General features: G+C 40.6%; 1 protein-coding gene across 1 annotated transcript in view; it reads right to left on the bottom strand.

Annotated features, from left to right (window-relative positions):
- SCARB2 (scavenger receptor class B member 2) overlaps nucleotides 1–20,049 on the bottom strand; it is a 180,997-nt gene that overhangs the window by 53,304 nt on the left and 107,644 nt on the right. The window contains exon 8 of the mRNA XM_029599909.1: nucleotides 8,502–8,620. Within this exon, the coding sequence (XP_029455769.1) occupies nucleotides 8,502–8,620 (119 nt within the window). The remainder of the gene's footprint in view (nucleotides 1–8,501; nucleotides 8,621–20,049) is intronic.

Genomic DNA, 20,049 nt, shown 5'->3' with positions numbered 1-20,049 from the left:
ATGGACTAATATTGGTAGACCTTTTACACTATATAGATGTCCTGCAGATGTGACAATGTGACAGCTTACTAGTGAGGAACAGTATCTCATTCATTATAACACATTGGTTTCATAATCTGTTGCCCAGTCGTCATACACTGTCACCTCTGCCCTATATATAGGACAGTGTGAAGAAACTAAAAATAATTTAGCAATATTTATCTGTATTATTCCCCTCAGGATTAACAACAAAAAAAATCCAGAACTCCTCTTTCAAGGAACTCAGGGAGCAAAATGTAAATGGGAGAACAGACACTTCAGAATGACTTGTTTACAAATGCACCTCCATCCTCCCTGCGTGCGCATGCACACACACACACACACACACACACACACACTTACTGGTTTCATAAAGCAACAAAACCTGAATAAAACGTACATACACTAAACAAGTACCTTAAGAGTGAGATAGAGAGCAAAACACAAGAAAGTGACTTCACCTGGTGCAAAAAACATCTGCAAGAGTTAAAATGCTGTGTAATGACAACACAAACAGAAAATGTCATAATGCCACAGTATCGCTCCATGGTGAGACCGCACCTGGAATACTGTGTGCAATTCTGGTCGCCGCATCTCAAAAAAGATATAGTTGCAATGGAGAAGGTACAGAGAAGGGCAACAAAAATGATAAAGGGGATGAAACAGCTCCCCTATGAGGAAAGACTAAACAGATTAGGACTTTTCAGCTTGGAGAAGAGACGGCTGAGGGGGGATATGATAGAGGTGTTTAAAATCATGAGAGGTCTAGAATGGGTTAATGTGAATCAATTATTTCCTCTTTCGGATAATAGAAGGACTAGGGGGCACTCCATGAAGTTAGCATGTAGCACATTTAAAACTAATTGGAGAAAGTTCTTTTTCACTCAACGCACAATTAAACTCTGGAATTTGTTGCTAGAGGATGTGGTTAGTGCAGTTAGTGTAGCTGGGTTTAAAAAAAGGATTGGATAAGTTCTTGGAGGAGAAGACCATTACCTGCTATTAATTAAGTTGGCTTAGAGAATAGCCACTGCTATTACTAGCAACGGTAACATGGAATAGACTTAGTTTTTGGGTACTTGCCAGGTTCTTATGGCCTGGATTGGCCACTGTTGGAGACAGGATGCTGGGCTTAATGGACCCTTGGTCTGACCCAGTATGGCATGTTCTTATGCTCTTATTACTTTTCATTCCAGTTTTTATGTATAAATTTGAGGGGGAAGGGCAGAGAAATTATGCCAGATTGCATGTGCCTCCACGCATCTTCCTCATGACAGCATACCAAAAACAAACCAGGTGCCAGAAGCCACAGGAGAGTTTTGGTTTCTTCTCTGAAACAACTGACAGTTACAAGCACTGCTTTAGGACAGGGGTCCCCAACCTTTTGCGGAGCATGGACTCCTTTTCAACCTCCAAAACGTTTACAGGCTCCCCCATGTGTCTCTTTAATTTTTACATACAGTTAAATGATATAGGGAAAACAGATACATGCAACAAGAAAAACACGCACTCCAGAACCATTTGTAATGCATAATTAAATAAGGAATAGTTTCTGATATATATTATGCCCTCCATCCTACCCTCTCCTTACGGCTCCTTCAATGAGTGCTACTCCCCACTTCCCCTGCTTCCCTCCATCTTATGAACCCTTTCTGAGTGCTCTCCCTCCTGCTCTTTCCTCCCTGAAGTCCCTTTTCTGGTTCTCACCCTTCTGTGATCAGGCCTGGATTTGTCAATAGGCACAGCAAAACCCGGGGGGGGGGGGGGGGGGGGGGGGGGGGGGGGGGGGGCAGCAGGCTGGCTGAGGTTTTGCTGCCTTTCAACTGTGCTGAACCTCACACTTAGCAGAGAACAGCCCTCTGCTTCCTACTCCAATTCCTTCCCTCCCAGGCAGTGCTCAAAGAACAGGAGAGGAGGGGGGTGAGCCTGCAGCAGACAGAGCAAAGAGGGATCATATTTTGAGGAGATTAGAAGGGGGCAGAGTAGAGATAATTGGAGGGTGAGGAAGAAAGACTGGGGGATGAGAGGAGGACAAGCTGCTATGGAGGTCTCTGTGTGAGCGAGGGGGGAACAAGGGTAGGGGGCAGTGTTCATGCGTGTGACAGATAAGGGAATAGTCTTAAGTGAATGTGTGTATCAGATTGTGCGGGATGCTAGAGAGGGGATGGAGGGACAAGCAGAACTGGAGCATGGTAAAGACACCTCCTTCCTCTCTTCCCACTCACTGTAATTCAAATCCTCCCTTCTCTTGATCTTGGATTCTATCCCCCAAATCCTGGAAGCTCCCTACCTACCTCTCTCTTCTCTCCAAATCCTAGAACCCACTCCCCAACCCTTCCTATTCCCTCCTCAGTCCAAGAACCTGTCTCTCTCTCCCTCTTCTTCCCCATCCCTAGTCCTCTTTCCTTCTTGTACTCCTCCTCCTCCTCCTCCTTTCTCTTTTCCCCATCTCTGAGGTCTCCTACCTGTACTGATACTTGAGATTACTTTTCTTCACCAATAAAAATAAAATCAATTATAAATTACACTAATACATACAGTATAAAACTAATTTATTTTTACAATGTAATATAAAAGATAGAAATGTTTTTGTGTCAGAATTTTAAAATTTTTCCCACAGAATCTACCCCGAGCTGCCACAGGAAACTAGGGCACTGTTTCTAAGAGACCTTCTGCTCCCTGTGTTCAACCTTAGGGCAGCACCAACAGTACCGAGGGGTGCCAAAATCCTAAATCTATCTCTGCCTGTGCTCACCTTCCTGAGTGCTCACCCTTCTGGTCTTCTCCCCTGCCCCAATTCCTTCCCTCCTGCCCTGCCTGTTCCCACCCATGGAACCTTCCTAATACCTTCCCCCCCCTCCTGTGTGCTCTCCCCCGGGCCTCCCGCCCAAGATCCCTTCCTGAGAGCTCTCTTTCCCGTGCTTCTTCTTCCCTCCTGCCATTCCTCCATGGTCTCCTTCTCGGTCTGCACTCCCCACCTCATGGTCCCTTCCCTAGTGCTTTCCTTCCCTGGTCTTATCCCTCCTTCCCTCTCCCCACAGCCCCATTCCAAGTGTTTGTTTTTTTAAATTTATTTACTTGGGATTTATTACCCATCTTTTTGATTAAGAAATTTCCCCCAGGGTGGGGTACAACATATTCAAAAGGCAACATACAGTCTTGAAGGAGACTTCAGTAAGAACCAACGTGATATCCATCAATGACAGGACCAAACTAGCTAAAAGGTAGCCGAGGACTAAACAAACTAAATCAACAGCAGGACTGATACAACAAATATCAGTAAAATCAATACAGCAGCACGTTTAAGACACCCGCATATGGTGCCAAGCAATTAACAGCACTCCCTCCTGCTGTCCTCTCCCTCTTAAGGCCCTTTCCAAGTGCTTTCTCTCCTATGCTCTCCCTCTTGCTGTCTGCTCCCTGTGACCCCTTCTCCACATCTTTTTGGAGTGCTGATCCCAACCCGCTGCCCTCCTGCCTTCCTTTCCTCCGAACCCCACCATGGCCAAACTACTCCCTCAGTGCAACCTGTCTTCCCCCTCATTGTCAGGCTAGCCACAGCACACGTAGCACTGACTAGAAATGCTCCTCAAGGTCATCTCCCTGCTCACTGCCACCGCTGGTCATGTGGAGCAGCCGCTGTTAAAGGTGCTGTTGGCAGCGCTCTTCCCTCGCCTCCTCTTGGAGTAGGCTATAGACACCTTTTGGTGGCAATCTGCTGTACTTTTTCCTGCCTCCTCTCTATGCCAGTTTGGGCTTCTTGAGGCTATGATCTTCCACTCTTTGGCATGGGATCAGGCAGTGAGACTAGGCAGCAGCCTTAGGAGCAGAACTCAATGGTAAGTTCAAGCTGCTCTTTCTCAGCAGATGCACTTTGGTTGCCTCCCTTCTGACGGACCTCCTGTGATGGTCTCACAGATGGCCTAGGGGTCCACAGACCCCAGGTTGGGACCTACTGCTCTAGGAATAAGGGGCCCCTTCGTGTGAGAGCTGTGCTTTAGCGCACCAGCGCTTTCTACTTGTTAAAATTCGTTCTGAGGGTAATTTTCAGACAGTCATGGATGGAGTGGATAAATTAAAGAGTTAATTTTAGCCGGTTATCCTCAGGAGAATATTTGGCTGAGCTTAACCAGCTAGGTTTTCAGTTTAATACTGCCATTTTGGCCAGCTGGATTCACAAACCTAGCCAGTTAGCACTGAAAATCAGTACTAACCAGTTAAGTTAAAAAACAAAGTCTGCATCTCTTCTGCAATCTCTGGTATTTACAGACGTCTTGGCATGCAAAACCCACCCTCCCTCCTCACCAATCCCCCTTTCCTTCCAAACAACAAAAAACTGACTCACAAAGCCTTTCCGTGTTTCGGTTTTCTAAAAATTCACAATCAAGTTGTTGCTTTGCATGCAGCTCATTAAATTTTGAATTTAAATAAAATTGTATATAAGGCCAACTACGCATGAAGTTTTATACTATTTGTGATCTGGCAAAGCTACAAATGTTTTTTGCAAATGAGAGTTTGCAATAAGAAACATGCAAAATTGAAATGTTAGCATTTTAGCACAAACCCTCCTTTGTGAAAATCTTCACAGCTCAGTACATAGACCTCTGAACCAGCTAGTACTGATTTTCAACAAAAAGCATGCGTGGTGTCGCATTCTCTGCCCTGACCCAAACCCCAAGAATGTCTCTGCTCTATGTGGATACTTTTACCTGCACACTGGGTGAGCAATATTCAAGATAGCCCCTTTCCCCATGTAAGGAGCTTTTGAAAATTACCCTCCGTATTATCCACATTATCTCTCTCTCTGGGGTCACTGAGATCAGTGTGACCCTGCAAGATCAGAGACTCCACCTCTAACCTAGATAAACTGGGATTCGATCTGAACTCTCATGACCCAACTCACCATTAACCAGAAACAAAGCAGTTCAATGGAGAGGTACATTTGGACTTGGTTTTTGGAACACCATGGACCTATTTATAAAACATCTTTCTCCTATGTCTGCTGAAGAGAGAACCTGAAAGTGGGCACATAGTCTGTGTAGCTCTTTGCAATGCTTTGCTAAATTTGTGCAAATTCTAGGTAAGTCACAAAAAATAGCAGGTGTGTGTATAAAAAAATCATTTTGCTCGTCAAAGCCCCTCCCCCCAAAAAAATGATCTTTAAATTCTATATTGAATTACTATCATCTACAGTAATTCTGTAGTTTCAGCATTTAGCACTTCCATATAATTATTTACCAAACATCTAAAAGTTTGTATTTTCTTAAAACAAATGCACTTAAAAGCACATTAGCTTTGATAGCACATTATTTTTTTTTCTTTTTGAAGGGCAGTTATATCAGCAAATAAAGGGTACTGCAATTTGAGCCACTATGTCCCCAGACACATAAGAACATAAGAAAATGCCATACTGGGTCAGACCAAGGGTCCATCAAGTCCAGCATCCTGTTTCCAACAGTGGCCAATCCAGGCCATAAGAACCTGGCAAGTACCCAAAAACTAAGTCTATTCCATGTAACCATTGCTAATGGCAGTGGCTATTCTCTAAGTGAACTTAATAGCAGGTAATGGACTTCTCCTCCAAGAACTTATCCAATCCTTTTTTAAACACAGCTATACTAACTGCACGAACCACATTCTCTGGCAACAAATTCCAGAGTTTAATTGTGCGTTGAGTAAAAAAGAACTTTCTCCGATTAGTTTTAAATGTGCCCCATGCTAACTTCATGGAGTGCCTCCTAGTCTTTCTACTATCCGAAAGAGTAAATAGCCGATTCACATCTACCCGTTCTAGACCTCTCATGATTTTAAACACCTCTATCATATCCCCCCTCAGTCGTCTCTTCTCCAAGCTGAAAAGTCCTAACCTCTTTAGTCTTTCCTCATACGGGAGTTGTTCCATTCCCTTTATCATTTTGGTAGCCCTTCTCTGTACCTTCTCCATCGCAATTATATCTTTTTTGAGATGCGGCGACCAGAATTGTACACAGTATTCAAGGTGCGGTCTCACCATGGAGCGATACAGAGGCATTATGACGTTTTCCGTTTTATTCATCATTCCTTTTCTAATAATTCCCAACATTCTGTTTGCTTTTTTTGACTGCCGCAGCACACTGCACCGACAATTTCAATGTGTTATCCACTATGACACCTAGATCTCTTTCTTGGGTTGTAGCACCTAATATGGAACCCAACATTGTGTAATTATAGCATGGGTTATTTTTCCCTATATGCATCACCTTGCACTTATCCACATTAAATTTCATCTGCCATTTGGACAATTTGAACAATAGCGTTTGTCTCGTTCTCCCTTCAAAGGTTACGTGAAGGTGTGGAAGAGATATACAGATATAAACTTGTGGTGGAAAGGGAGTAAGGTTACTCTAGATGCTGTAAGATCAATCAACCCTTACTGCTGTGGTCAAATTGGCTCAGCTTACGGGGTAGCCCTTTGGACTTTCGCCAACAGCTTGCGGAGCTACACAAGAGAGACAGACTAGGAGCTTCACCTATACCAACACCTTTCTCCTGGGGTTGAGCCCTTGGGTTACGGGGGCCGGCAATGGTGAAGGCATCGATCCAAGACTAGGCTAGGGTCAGAGACAGGAGGCAAACCAGAATGGTCAATGTCCAAGCAAGGGTCAGATCCAGAAGTCAGTCTGAGGGGAGGAAAGGCGACGAGGCAAGGCAAGGATCAGGAGCGCAGGAAACAGGAACAAAGGAGCAATACACACTACCCAGGCTATGCAGGAGACCCGTTGCTGAGGCAGTGGTAAAGCATCTGAGACAGGCTTAAATATCAATGTGGCAGACGTCAGAGGGTGCCAGGACCTGAACTCCCGCCTCAGCTCCTTTAAGAAGTGTTGTGCACAGTGCGCACCTACAATAATCATCCACCAGAGAACAGCGGGACCTGGGCGCCACATTGGCATGTAAGCCCTGCAGCATGGCTTTGATGGTGGGCAGCGGGGTTCCTGCCATGGCACAGTCTGTTGGTCTCGTGATTAAGTGCAGCTGCTTGTGGGGGAGTCCTGCAAGTCGCCAAACTTAACAGAAGCTGTTTTTTTTTTGTTTGGCTTAAGAACTACGATTCCAATATGAAGTTTTCTTTGTATGTCAGCCTCCTCTTGGTATAGTTTCGGGATACCACAGTTGATGATGATGATGATGATTTCTGTTTTTCAATTTACTGAATGGCAATGGATCAGAAAATATTGTTGGCAGTTCTTCAGCTGTCACTCATTTTTTAAAAGAAATTTTGCCCTAGGGACAGTTTCTTTGACTCTAATGCCCGTGTCCCACCACTGCAGAATTCAAGCAGACACAATAAAGACAATGTTCACTGAACAAGGACATCTACTCAACTATTCAATGAGCCTACAAGAGGGCTTTATAAGCTAACCAAGACAGAACTCTTAACAAGATTAAATGCTTATATGTTTTGCATTTTTCGGTATCTGCAGGTTTTTTGAACAAAACTATTTTACATCATTGGGAAATCCTAGGTTTTCATCAAGTCTTTCAGCAACCCCATTTTTGCTTTTATGAGGGGCCGACATCAAAATCTATGTTGCATGCTTCCATCTTCCAAGTGAGAGAGATGGTCTATATCAGAATTTGCTCCTTTTGACCAGCTTTCATGTGTCAATGTGCACTATGCTCAATAATGCACATGGGGAGACAGCTACTTTCACTGGAGTTTTTTCTGTGATAATAAGAGAAGGATATGTTTGCCGTACAAGGGGAATAAGTTATATGCCCCTGCTTGTTGCATTATGAGGGTAAACCAAGAGAGAATATGTGTGTGTGTGTTGTGATTGAATTCCTTTGATGTAAATGAACCTATTGCAGAAATGAAAAAGCTCTTTTCCGATTGGCAGTTTTTCTCATCATGTGACTTGGCTTTCCATTCACTTATATATAAATGTCTGCTCCCAAGATTTTTTTTTAATAGTTCTTTGAGCCATGGCTTCCTGAATTTCAACAGAAGTTCTGAATTGGAGAATATACAGCTTCAGTCAGAGGAGGTTTAGTTTGAAGGACCCTTGAAGCAGATACTATGCCAAAACACTATCAACATCAGAACACCATTTGGTGATTTATTTTTTTTTCCTCAAGACACTATTAAGTACAATTGTTTTGCATAAAGATGGACTTTTAGATTTTTGGTAAATTATTATATGGAAATGCTACATGTTGGAGCTATAAAGCACAGGATTGTACAATACCAATTCAGTACAGAATTTAAATTATTACATTATTCATTATTTTCATTGGGATTGCAAGTTGAAAAATATTTTTTTTCTCTACACACATCTATTATTTTTGCGATGGATCATGAGATATGGAGGCTTTACTATTTTATATGAATCCTATGTAAATCAGATCCCTTCGATTCTAAATCCAAGTCAGGTCACCTAGTTTGAAACAAAAAACAAACTGAAATGTCACAGAGTAAACAGTCAAAAAGGCAAGATACTTACTGGATTAATGTCCAGAAATGTTTCATGCTCCTCCTGGTTGGGATGCATACCTTCAATGTCATAGATAAACTTGTCATCTGCTTGGTAAAAATGTGGGTTCGATAAGAAAATGGGAGCATCTGAAGTTGGAGAGAAAAAAAAAAGAGGAAAAATGATACAGGAATCCTGTTGGAAATGAGATCAGAGACTGTTGTCATTACCAACCAAAAATATCAAAATTATACTTCATACAGCTAATTTTAACCCTGCCCACATTGGTGCAAAGTCAACGAGTACTTTTTACCTGAAGACTTCACACTGATTTTCAAAGGGAAAATTATCCCAGGAAAACTATTTGCATATTTTTTTCACTTGGGTGGCTTTTCCAAGAAAACTTCTGCACATGTGTTTAAAAGTATGTGTGTAAGTACGAATCCTTCCCCCCCGGAATGTCTCCCCCTACTGCAGATAAAAGTGCACATAAAAAGGCCCTAAGCATAGCAGCAAGCCTATAGGTTGGGTAATCTTCTAAATGCCAATTTCTGCTGGTAAAAGCTGGAAATGGCTTTGAAACTCATCCTCCCTGAGTTCAGATTTGAAGAAACTCCTAGGTTTGGATGTCAAGAACATTAAAGTAACCCAAATTTAAAGAAAAATATCTTTCAGCAAGTTTTCTTTTTTTAAACTAGACAAAAACATACAGAGAAAAATGGATGAAAGCTTCAGGTTTTGTCACCCACAGCCCCCTTGACCTGTATGTGCCACTTTATCAGGTTTACAAAAATACAACCCTATGGCCAGATTTCTCATTGTTGAGTCATTCTCGCCACAGGTGTAAAAGGCAAGGGGGGCCCATCATTATCATGAGGCTTTCTGGAGCCAGCTTTTACTTTCCTTCAAAAACAGTGACTGAACAATAAAGATCCTGCCACCATGGTTTCAGTACCTAACTAGTATAGGAAACACTATACAGGGAGAGGGCTTTGATGATCACTTCCCAGCCTTTTGGCAGCAAGGATTTACCAGAGATAGATCTTGTCAGACAAATTTGATCAATTTCTTTGATTGGGTGACCAGAGGGTTGGATCAGGGGAGAGTGTTAGATGGTGTGTATTGGATTCCTGTAAGGCCTTTGACATGGGTTCCACATAGGTGACATAAATAGATTGAGCGCCCTTGGTGTGGACCCTAAAGTGACTGACCGCCTTGGAGGCCATAAAGGGTAGGATAAACAGAGTTCACGCGAAAGAAAGGGGTGTTATAAGTGCTGTGCAACAAGGATCAGTCCTTGGACCAGTTCTTTTCAACGTTTTCTTAAGTGATACTGCAGAAAGGCTATCGAAAAAGGTTTGTTTTGTTGCAGATGATACCAAAATCTGCAACAGGGTAGACACCGAGGAAGGTGTGGAAAGCATAAAGAGGAATCCAGTGAACCTTGAAGAATGGTCTAAAGTCTGGTAGCTAAAATTTAATCCTATAAAATGCAGATTCATACATTTGGGCTGCAAAACCCCAAGGGAGCAGTACAACTTAGGACATGAAATTCTTCTATGTACAAAACAAGAACGGGATCTGGGACTGATCATATCTCAAAGTCTCAAGGTGGCCACACAGGTGGATAAGGCAATGGCAAAAGCCTGAAAGATGCTTGGGTGCATAGAGAAGAGGAATGGTCAGTGAAAAAAGGAGGTTATATTGCCTCTATACTGATACCTGATGAGATCTCATTTGGAATAGTGTTCTGGAGACCGCACTTTCAAAGGGTGGAGTCGGCCCAGAGAGTGGTTACTAAAATGGTCAGTGGTCTTTGCTGTAAAGCATAGTAACATAAAATAGTAATGATGGCCGATAAGCAAGTTGCTTATGGTAGTAACTGCCGCTCCGTACAGATTACCCCATGCAGAAATATCTAACGTTAACATAGATTAACTACAAATTTGTAGAATATCCTGAAGAAAAAATACCAGAGGCCTCAAAATGAATTAAGGCTCTGAAGAAAGAAGAAGAAGCTATGGTGAACTATGGCCTAGTTTTGCAAAGCAACATATGAACTATGGCCTAGTAACACACACATTAGCAGAATCCAGGTGAAACGTCAACAAGTGAAGTCACAGGATGAGCATAAGATAAGAAGATGACAGGTCTGAGAAAGGGTATCTGTGAAGATAACAGATCTGAAAAAGGGTATCTGTGAAGAAAGTTTGTGCATATGAAGTAAGATAAGATTAAACGGGAACAAAGAGTAGCTGCACTTAGCAGCAAGGTTAACTGAAATCTTGTGGTTTTGGAACAAATAGTAGTTATCAATTAGCTTACAGAAAATGTATATAAAAAGAGCTTGCAAAAAGAAAAAATTAAGCAAATGTTCCAGACCATAGATGTGCTATGTACATTGTTGTAAGTATACCTTTGCTTCCTGCGTATACCATTGCTTATACTCAGTATAATAAATATATTATTGTGTGATTTAAGACTTGGTCAGAGTTGTTTATTTGCAAACAATCAGAGTTGTTATTACAAACAATTGGTGGATTGAATGCGGGCATTCGTCACATGTTTGTGGAAGCAGCTCTGATTGTTTCTTGGGAAGAGTAGAAGATTTACGTTCTCCTGGTGTGATCCCCTAGGGCCCAGCTTGATCAACTGGTCCAGGAGTGATCGGTAATTAAAGCCAGGAGTCCTGTGTAAATCGTGGTGATAGTTTTGAGAAAAGGCGCCTGAGGTTTTAACGCTGCAGCAATTGTTGTTTTTCTTGTATTTACTGTGTGGGTTAATATTAGCGTGTATATATTTTGTGTTCTTATTTTGTTTTGGTTACTATATACAGTTATATGTGCGTAGCCTAAGTAAACGACAGTTTAAAATGGTTAACACACACCCAACCCCTAAAAGGGTCCCAGAAGGACAATTAGGAAAGCCTAACACGGTACGTACATTATATGTTAACAGTGATGATACATGTACGGCTGTCCAGCATGTAATTAATTTATTTCCATTTGAGAAAGACCTTATTAAGAAAACAAATGACAAATGGGGTAAATACTCTGCTAAAGATTCCTTTCTTTCCTGGCCCATGGAAGGATCTTTGCAACTTAGTTATTTATTGCCATTGTTAACATTCCTACAAGATAATAAAAAGAAAAATAGTCTAAAGAAACACCTGCATGTCTGGAATTTATTTTCAGTGACAGGTGACTTATATACAGCTGATAAAGAAATAAAAAAGAAAAATAAGGTTATAGGTGAGATAGGATCAAAATCCCTAAATCCGCCCCCATATGTGACTACATGTCCCCTGCTGGAAGACAGTGATCACGAAATTTTAATGCCTATACCAGCAGGTTATGGTCCGTTGAAAGGTCCTGTACAAAAGCCTAAACCCTTATATCCGGACTTAGAACAAGCAGCTAAATTTGAACGGGAAGCTGCTGAGCTTTTCCCTGGAACAGATAACTTTAAAATTAAGGGATTAGTGCACCTGACACCTGCCGATGGCAAGGACTGTCAGCAATTACGGGTTAATGTGTTATCAGAAACCCCACAGAGTCGGTCAACAGAAACGGCTCAAGGGTCATCCTTGACACCAGAGATGATTAAAGAAAGGATTAAAACGAATGAGGAAGGTTCATATGGGGCTCCATGGTGGACCACTGTTAAGACAGGATTAAGCAATGCAAATATAAACATTCCTTGCCACCCAGAAGGGCCAGTAAATGAAGCACAGCTTGCAGAAATAAGGGAATTAATCGGCAAATATTGTACGGAGTCAGAAGATTGGGAATATATTCAAAAAGGTCTAGACATATGGTTAAAATGTATACAAGATTTAAACTCGCCACCCTTTAAGGGAGTAAGAAACAAGAAAGATAATGTGGAATTGAAAGAATTTCCTATCTTCCTAAGAGATAATGGGCAACAGCCACCCATTGCAGCTTATAAACCATATACACCAGTAGATATTAGTACGATTATACAAAAATTGCCTAGTATACATAAAGGAGCAAGGCTCTGGCTCGAGGCAATAGATACTAATACGGCCGGAACACATTTAGCCATAGGGGATTTTAAGGCGCTATGTGCAGCTTGCGGCATTAGTTTACCACAACTCTCAGCAGTAAGCGCACGTCCGAGACTTATCACCCATATTGCTGACGGAATTCCTTTCCAAGGCCAAGATAGGATAGATTTGGTAAATGCTTTAAATGTCCTGTATCCTACAAGCATAGATTTTACAGCTATCACTGCAGCCAAGTGGGATGGCTTAACTGATTTTGCAATGCACTTGACAAAATGTATGGACATGTATAAGGCACAAACCGGGCAGGATGCTGATATACAGCCAAACATCCCTGTATTTTTACATTTATTCTATGCTACTTTGCCTGCAAATATGCAGACTAATTTGAATAATGTTGTGGCACTTTCAACAAAAACATGGCCAGAGGTGAGAAACACTTTAATGCATTTCGCCTCAGTGCATTGCAAAATGATAAGAACTTCTAATAAAGAGCAACAGAAAATGGCTAGCAAATTAATGACATTACAGATAGCGGACTTAGAAGAGAAAAAGAATATGAAAACACAAAGAAATCAGGATACAGTAAACCTACAAGGCAGTGATATACAGGATTGTTATGTGATACAGGGTCCTCCGCGTACCCCGTATGCAGGAATATATCAGGGAGCATATCCCTCCTATATCCCCCGAGGTCGAGGGATGAGAAGGGGAAGGGGAGGAAGAGGTTTTGCACAAGGGATAATGAATAGACCGTCCCCTGATAGAAGAGCTCATGTGCAGTGCTGGAATTGCCAGTCATTTGGACACTATGCAACTGAATGCAGGCGATCAGGAGTCCCTGATCAACAAACAGTTTTACAGACGCCGCCGCCGCTTAACCAAACATTGCAGACACCGCCGTTATCTGCACCAGATCAGTTACAGGCTGGCCAACAGCCCTCACAATTCCCTGTGTGGGACCAAGGTAATTATTGACAGACTGCAGGGAATAGAGGAATGATCCAGGGAGATACTGTATTCTTACATAATTCAGAGCCATTTATTCAATTATTAGTAGGTCCTCAGCAGGTTCCAATGCAATTTTTGATTGATACAGGCGCTACATCATCTGTTATTTGTGTTAAACCAAGCGCTGTAAAAAGATCCATTGAAACAAACACCACTATTGGCTTTGATGGCAAGCCCAGTAAAAAACATTTAACTGAATTAACCCCAGTAGTAATTAACACTACACAAGGTAAAAGAGAAGCTTCAGTTAAATTCTTAATTGCTGAACATTGCCCTGTAAATTTACTAGGACGAGACCTACTTACTCAATTTGGATTAACTCTCACCTTTAAAATCCCAGCATCTAAGAGCCTCCTTTCCTTACTCACTTCAATAGGAAGTGAGGAGGAGAATGAAATCCCAGATGAATGGAAATGGGATCAACTACCTTTAGATTTGTGGAGCACTGAAGAGTCTCCTTATGGTAGGGCAAAAACAGCTCCAGCTTATCGAATTAAAACAGTACCATTTGAGCTGGGACCAAATGTGAGCCCTTATCCAGTAAAAGAAAAATTAATGGAACCTACTATGAAACATATTGCTAGATTGTTAAAACATGGTATTATTGAAGAATCACAGTCACCCTATAATACTCCTTTGTTCCCTGTGCCAAAAGGAGAAAATGATGTCAGAATTGTTCATGATTTACGTGCATTGAATGATATAGTGATTCCACAATATCCAGTTTGTGCTAATCCTCTGACATTATTACAAACACAGCCCATATATAAGTTTAACTCTGTCATTGATTTATCTAATGCATTCTTTGCAATTCCTTTACATACTGCTTCTCGTGATTTAACATCTTTTGTATTAGGCACAAAGGCTTATCGATGGGCACGGATGCCCCAAGGTTTTACAGATAGCCCGACTGTATTTTCAAAACAATTGAACAAGGATCTAGAGCAGTTCAGAAGTATTTTACCTAAATCAGTATCTTTATTTACATATGTTGATGACATATTGCTTTCTGCTGAAACTAAAATAGAATGTTGTGAATGGACATTTAAATTATTACAAAGGCTTGGTGAGGCAGGATATAAATGTAATCAACAGAAATGTGTATTAGCTAAGACTCAAGTAAATTTTCTAGGTCAAATAATATCCTCAGCTACTAAACACATAACAAAGGACCTATTGTTAGAACTACAGAAACAGGAGTTTCCCCAGAATTTAAAGCAATTACGAGGTTTATTGGGAACTTTTAATTACTGTCGACAATGGATACCAAGTTATTCAGCGCGCATTTCTCCTCTACTGAGGCATTTACAGGTACCGGCTGGTACTGGGTCTTATGCGCAAATAAAATTGACTGAAGATGACGAAATGGTAATACAAGATGTATTACAGACTTTACTACAGGCTGAACCCTTAGGTACTGTAGACCCCAGGCTGAAAGTGCATATATGGGTCCGAGACATGGGAAACACATGGGCTGCTTTTGTAAATCAAGAAGATACACCGAAACAAGCAGTGGCATTTCTATCTGGATCCTATAGTCCAGTGGAAATGGCTCTACCTGAAATTCCAAAGTTATTAACTGCTATTGTCGCCGCTATTGGTAAATGGCGAGCTATGATGCCATATAGCTCGTTAATTTTACACTGCGCTCATTCAATACATCATTTGCTAACGACTAGTCAGGCTGCATTGACAGCAACCAGATTTGGTAAATATCAAACAATATTGACTGGCCAAGATATAGTAACAGCACCTCTCACGAAAGCTCAGAATAAGTTACTAGATTGTTTTTTTCCTAGTAATGTACAGAGACAAATTGAAAGAAAAGACATCCCGGATCTTTTACTGACCCAGTTTGATCCCCTTGACAAGGGACTAATATGGTTTACAGATGGGGCACAGAAAGACCAGCAAGCAGCGTTTGCAGCATTAAGTGTTACACCCAGTTTAGATATTATTACCAAAATACAGTATCAAACAGAGAAAGGTGTAACAGCACAAGAAGCTGAACTCCTTGCTGTAATAGCAGCTTTGAAATCTTCAGGAATAAAAGAGCACTGCACAATCTATACTGATAGTTCATATGTAGTTAGTTCTCTACAATACCATTTATTGAAATGGAAAAGAAGGGGAATGATTACTGCCACGGGTCAGCCCTTACAACATATCAACAACTGGAAACAAATATTGAATTTATTATCGAAAAGGGAAGGGGTTGGTTCTAAAACTGCTATAGTATGGACGCCAGCACATACTGGACACATGAGTTTTGAGGCACAAGGAAATGACCTAGCAGATAAAGCTGCTACAGAAGTGCTTACTGTGAAACTAATGACTATGCAAACACGGTTTAGCTCAGAATTAATGCATACTCCATATCCCATGCCACTTGACATACTCCATGAACAACCTAGTGGTGAGGAATTACAGAAATGGGTGACAATTGGATGTTATAAAAAAGGGAAAGAATGGCTCCACCCTAATGGAAAAAAATGTTTGACAACATCAGAAGTGTTGCGATACTTCTTTGCATGGCATGCAACCATGCATCTGTCTGCCACTGCACTATTAGCAGGCATACAAAGTAATCATTGGAACCAGAATCTTTATGCTTTAGCTGTACAGATAATTCATAACTGTTTAGTCTGTTCTACTCATATAGCTCGTCGAGGCCCAGCTGTGAGTCCTGGTAACTTGCCTATCCCCCAGGGACCAGGTTTGGAATGGCACATTGATTACACTGATATGATTGAAGCAGTTAAAGGAAAACGGTATGTATTGGTATGGGTGGATAGCTTTTCACATTGGATAGAAGCTTTCCCATGTACAAAAGAAACAGCTCATGTAGTTATTGATACCTTTTTACATAGAATTTTACCAGCCCATGGATGTCCAATCAAAATTGTATCTGATAATGGGACACACTTTAATAATCAAATTATGAATGAATTACAAGAGATCTGTAATATTATCCATCGACGTGTGTCAGTCTATAAGCCAACCTCGAATGGTTTGGTAGAACGATATAATGGAATATTGAAAACCAAATTGAGGGTATTACTAGCAGCATTAAATAAAAACAAAACAAACAAATTATATACCTGGTTGGATGTATTACCATTGGCCTTAATGAATATACGGAATACGCCAGGTACAATCCATGAGATCACTCCATTTCAATTACAGACAGGACGGATTATGAATCCGGTGAGAATAAGACAAACTGATACTCAAGTAGAGTATTGGAAAAAAGTTCAGCCCCTAGTAGCCATGGCAGCAGATCTAATACAGACTGAATCGAAAAAGGTTCCTAAACAATCTTTTTGCGCTTCCTTTTCAGTAGGTGATCAAGTACTACGAAAGAATTACACCCACAAGACTTGGAAGGATCCGATATACGTTGGACCTTTCACTATCACAGACCTCAGCCATACTGCTGCTAAACTATCTGAACATTCCACTTGGGTACATTTGTCGGATATACGGACATTTAATCCGATACTATAATTGGACTGTTGCATTATCTTTTCTCTCTGAAGTAGACTGACGACTGCAGGAAAAGAAAATGTTATGTTTACTAACCTGTTTATATGTACTAACGTATACATGGCCACTTGTTACTTCTTTCCCTCTCCAACAGGCCCCTGTTTCAGGTTTAACAAATTTGTGGGTACAGACAATACAAGAATTAGTAAAGACTCTTCCAGCAGATGTTACTGATTGTATCGTCTGTACTCCACATCAAAAAGCCCATTCACATGTCCCAGCCATTTCCTTTCCAGTTCCATTACACCATATTTTAGGATTTAAAGATAATGGACAACACAATATGACCATAGATCCATTAGCAGGACAAACATGGACACAATATTTGGGTAATGCCAAACCTCCCCCACTTACAGCCGATTTACCAAAAAATGGTTTTCTTTGCCTTAGTAATGTTACTTCCCCGAACCCTATTCCTTGCAACTATACTTACTCCACATACAATACAACATGGATTATTCGTAAGGGAACCATCTTACCCAGCACCCCTTTCACTGACATTGTAATAAGCTGTAATTGCACATTTTCACATATTACTGCATCTCCTCCACCAGGTTGCCTCCCATGTATAGCAAATCTGTCCAAGATTGTACATGTAGCCACCGACACCCAATATATACGCACTTTCAATTCCACATACACTGTCTGTCCACGTCTGTGTGACCTCTTCAACATAGCAGACAATAACTGTTCATCTGAAAATGACTTATCTTTGGTTCCTTGTAGTGTATTAGGAAAATATAAATCTCCTTTTGTTTATGGCCCTTATGACAATAGCAATGATACCGTAATACAAAACTTTGCAAATCTTTATGTTGGACATTATTGGTTGTGTGATGGAATAGTTTTCCTCAAACTCCCTGCATACTATGAATTTTGTGTGTTAGTTACATTTAACTATTTTTCTCGAATTATTCCATTAAATCACCCTATGCATACCCGCTCCCGAAGGAGTATTCCCTCAGCTGTCCCTGAAGATCAAGCAATCCAACTCTCATTGGATTATATTAACACAACCTACCCTTTAACTAAAACTAGATTAGACGCATTAAGCTATACCTCATGGTTACCATTTGCCCAACCTGCAGTTGCAGCTGAATTGGGAATGGCCATTCGGCGACTACAATCTGTTCTCCATGTAGTCACGCATGAATTAGAAATCGCCCTTAAAGCCCTTCAAGACACGGTAGATGAATTAACTACTGTTTCTACATATAATCGACATGGTCTGGACTATATATTGGCTGCCCAAGGCGGATTGTGTACGGTACTTAATAGCTCTGAATGTTGTACAGTAGTGGTTAATCGCTCTCATATAGTTTACAACGCAATGCAAAAGATACAAGAACTGGCTAGACTTCAAGTTAGCGATTTTGAGGGAGGAATCTCAGTAACTTGGTGGGATTCCATAACCTCCTGGTTTTCTAACTTATCTAGTCATTTGAAGGGGATAGTAGGAGTTTTTCTTGGATTACTAGTTTTAGGTATAATGTTATGTTTTTGTATTCCATGTATTTGTTCAGTATTACAATATTGTCGACCAAAGATGCCAACACCAAAACCAGTAACCAATATGATAGCGTATAGTAATATAAACTTGAGAACTACTAGAATGGTCCAAACCACAATCAGTACAGATGATAGCTGGGAAACGGAAAGTGAGAGCAGTTAAAAAAGGGAGGTCCTAGGGAGGTGTCCACAGATACAAAGAAGAAAACCCTAGTCTCTATGCTGTTCCCCTGTGTGAAGAATGAAGACACCTAATGTGAGCCAGAGTCAATCTGGCTCAAGGGAGGATTGTAGAATATCCTGAAGAAAAAATACCAGAGGCCTCAAAATGAATTAAGGCTCTGAAGAAAGAAGAAGAAGCTATGGTGAACTATGGCCTAGTTTTGCAAAGCAACATATGAACTATGGCCTAGTAACACACACATTAGCAGAATCCAGGTGAAACGTCAACAAGTGAAGTCACAGGATGAGCATAAGATAAGAAGATGACAGGTCTGAGAAAGGGTATCTGTGAAGATAACAGATCTGAAAAAGGGTATCTGTGAAGAAAGTTTGTGCATATGAAGTAAGATAAGATTAAACGGGAACAAAGAGTAGCTGCACTTAGCAGCAAGGTTAACTGAAATCTTGTGGTTTTGGAACAAATAGTAGTTATCAATTAGCTTACAGAAAATGTATATAAAAAGAGCTTGCAAAAAGAAAAAATTAAGCAAATGTTCCAGACCATAGATGTGCTATGTACATTGTTGTAAGTATACCTTTGCTTCCTGCGTATACCATTGCTTATACTCAGTATAATAAATATATTATTGTGTGATTTAAGACTTGGTCAGAGTTGTTTATTTGCAAACAATCAGAGTTGTTATTACAAACAAATTCCATCCCCCAAAATCAACACACCTGACCATAACAAGAGAATGAGCATTTTTGATTGCATGCTTTATCCTCTGGAACATATTAACTCCTGATCTAAGACTAACCTCAAACAAAAAAGATTTCAAAAAGGTCTTCAAACACCATCTCTTCTTGCAAGCTTTTCCTGATCTATATACATACCAATCATCCCACATCCTATTTCCCCTTCTGATTATCCCTATACTTGTTTTTATTTTATTTCATTTTTATAATTTTTATGATTCCATTTTGTTTTGTTTTTGATTTGCATTTATGTAGCCAAGTCTATTTCTTTTCATTTTATTATGTATGTTTTATTATGCATGTTTTATTATAACCTGCCCCGAACTTTGGAGGGCGCGGGAAATAAGTACTTTTAAATAAATAAATAAATAAATAAATACATAAATAAATACATAAATAAATATATTTGCCTGTAGGGAGATATCCCATATTTTACCACTGAAAGCACCAAATATGAATCATAATAGCCAAAGAAGAATGCAGACAAATACTGAAAGGCCAAGACACTGTCACAGTGAAAGATTAGAGACCTTGCCCAGATGAGAAGTTTACACTGAAGGATGCTATCAA

Source organism: Rhinatrema bivittatum, chromosome 1 (genome assembly GCF_901001135.1).
Source record: "Rhinatrema bivittatum chromosome 1, aRhiBiv1.1, whole genome shotgun sequence".
Taxonomy (NCBI): Eukaryota; Metazoa; Chordata; class Amphibia; order Gymnophiona; family Rhinatrematidae; genus Rhinatrema; species Rhinatrema bivittatum.
Note: the sequence above shows the minus strand (reverse complement) of the source record. Positions and strands in the feature narration are given on the sequence as shown.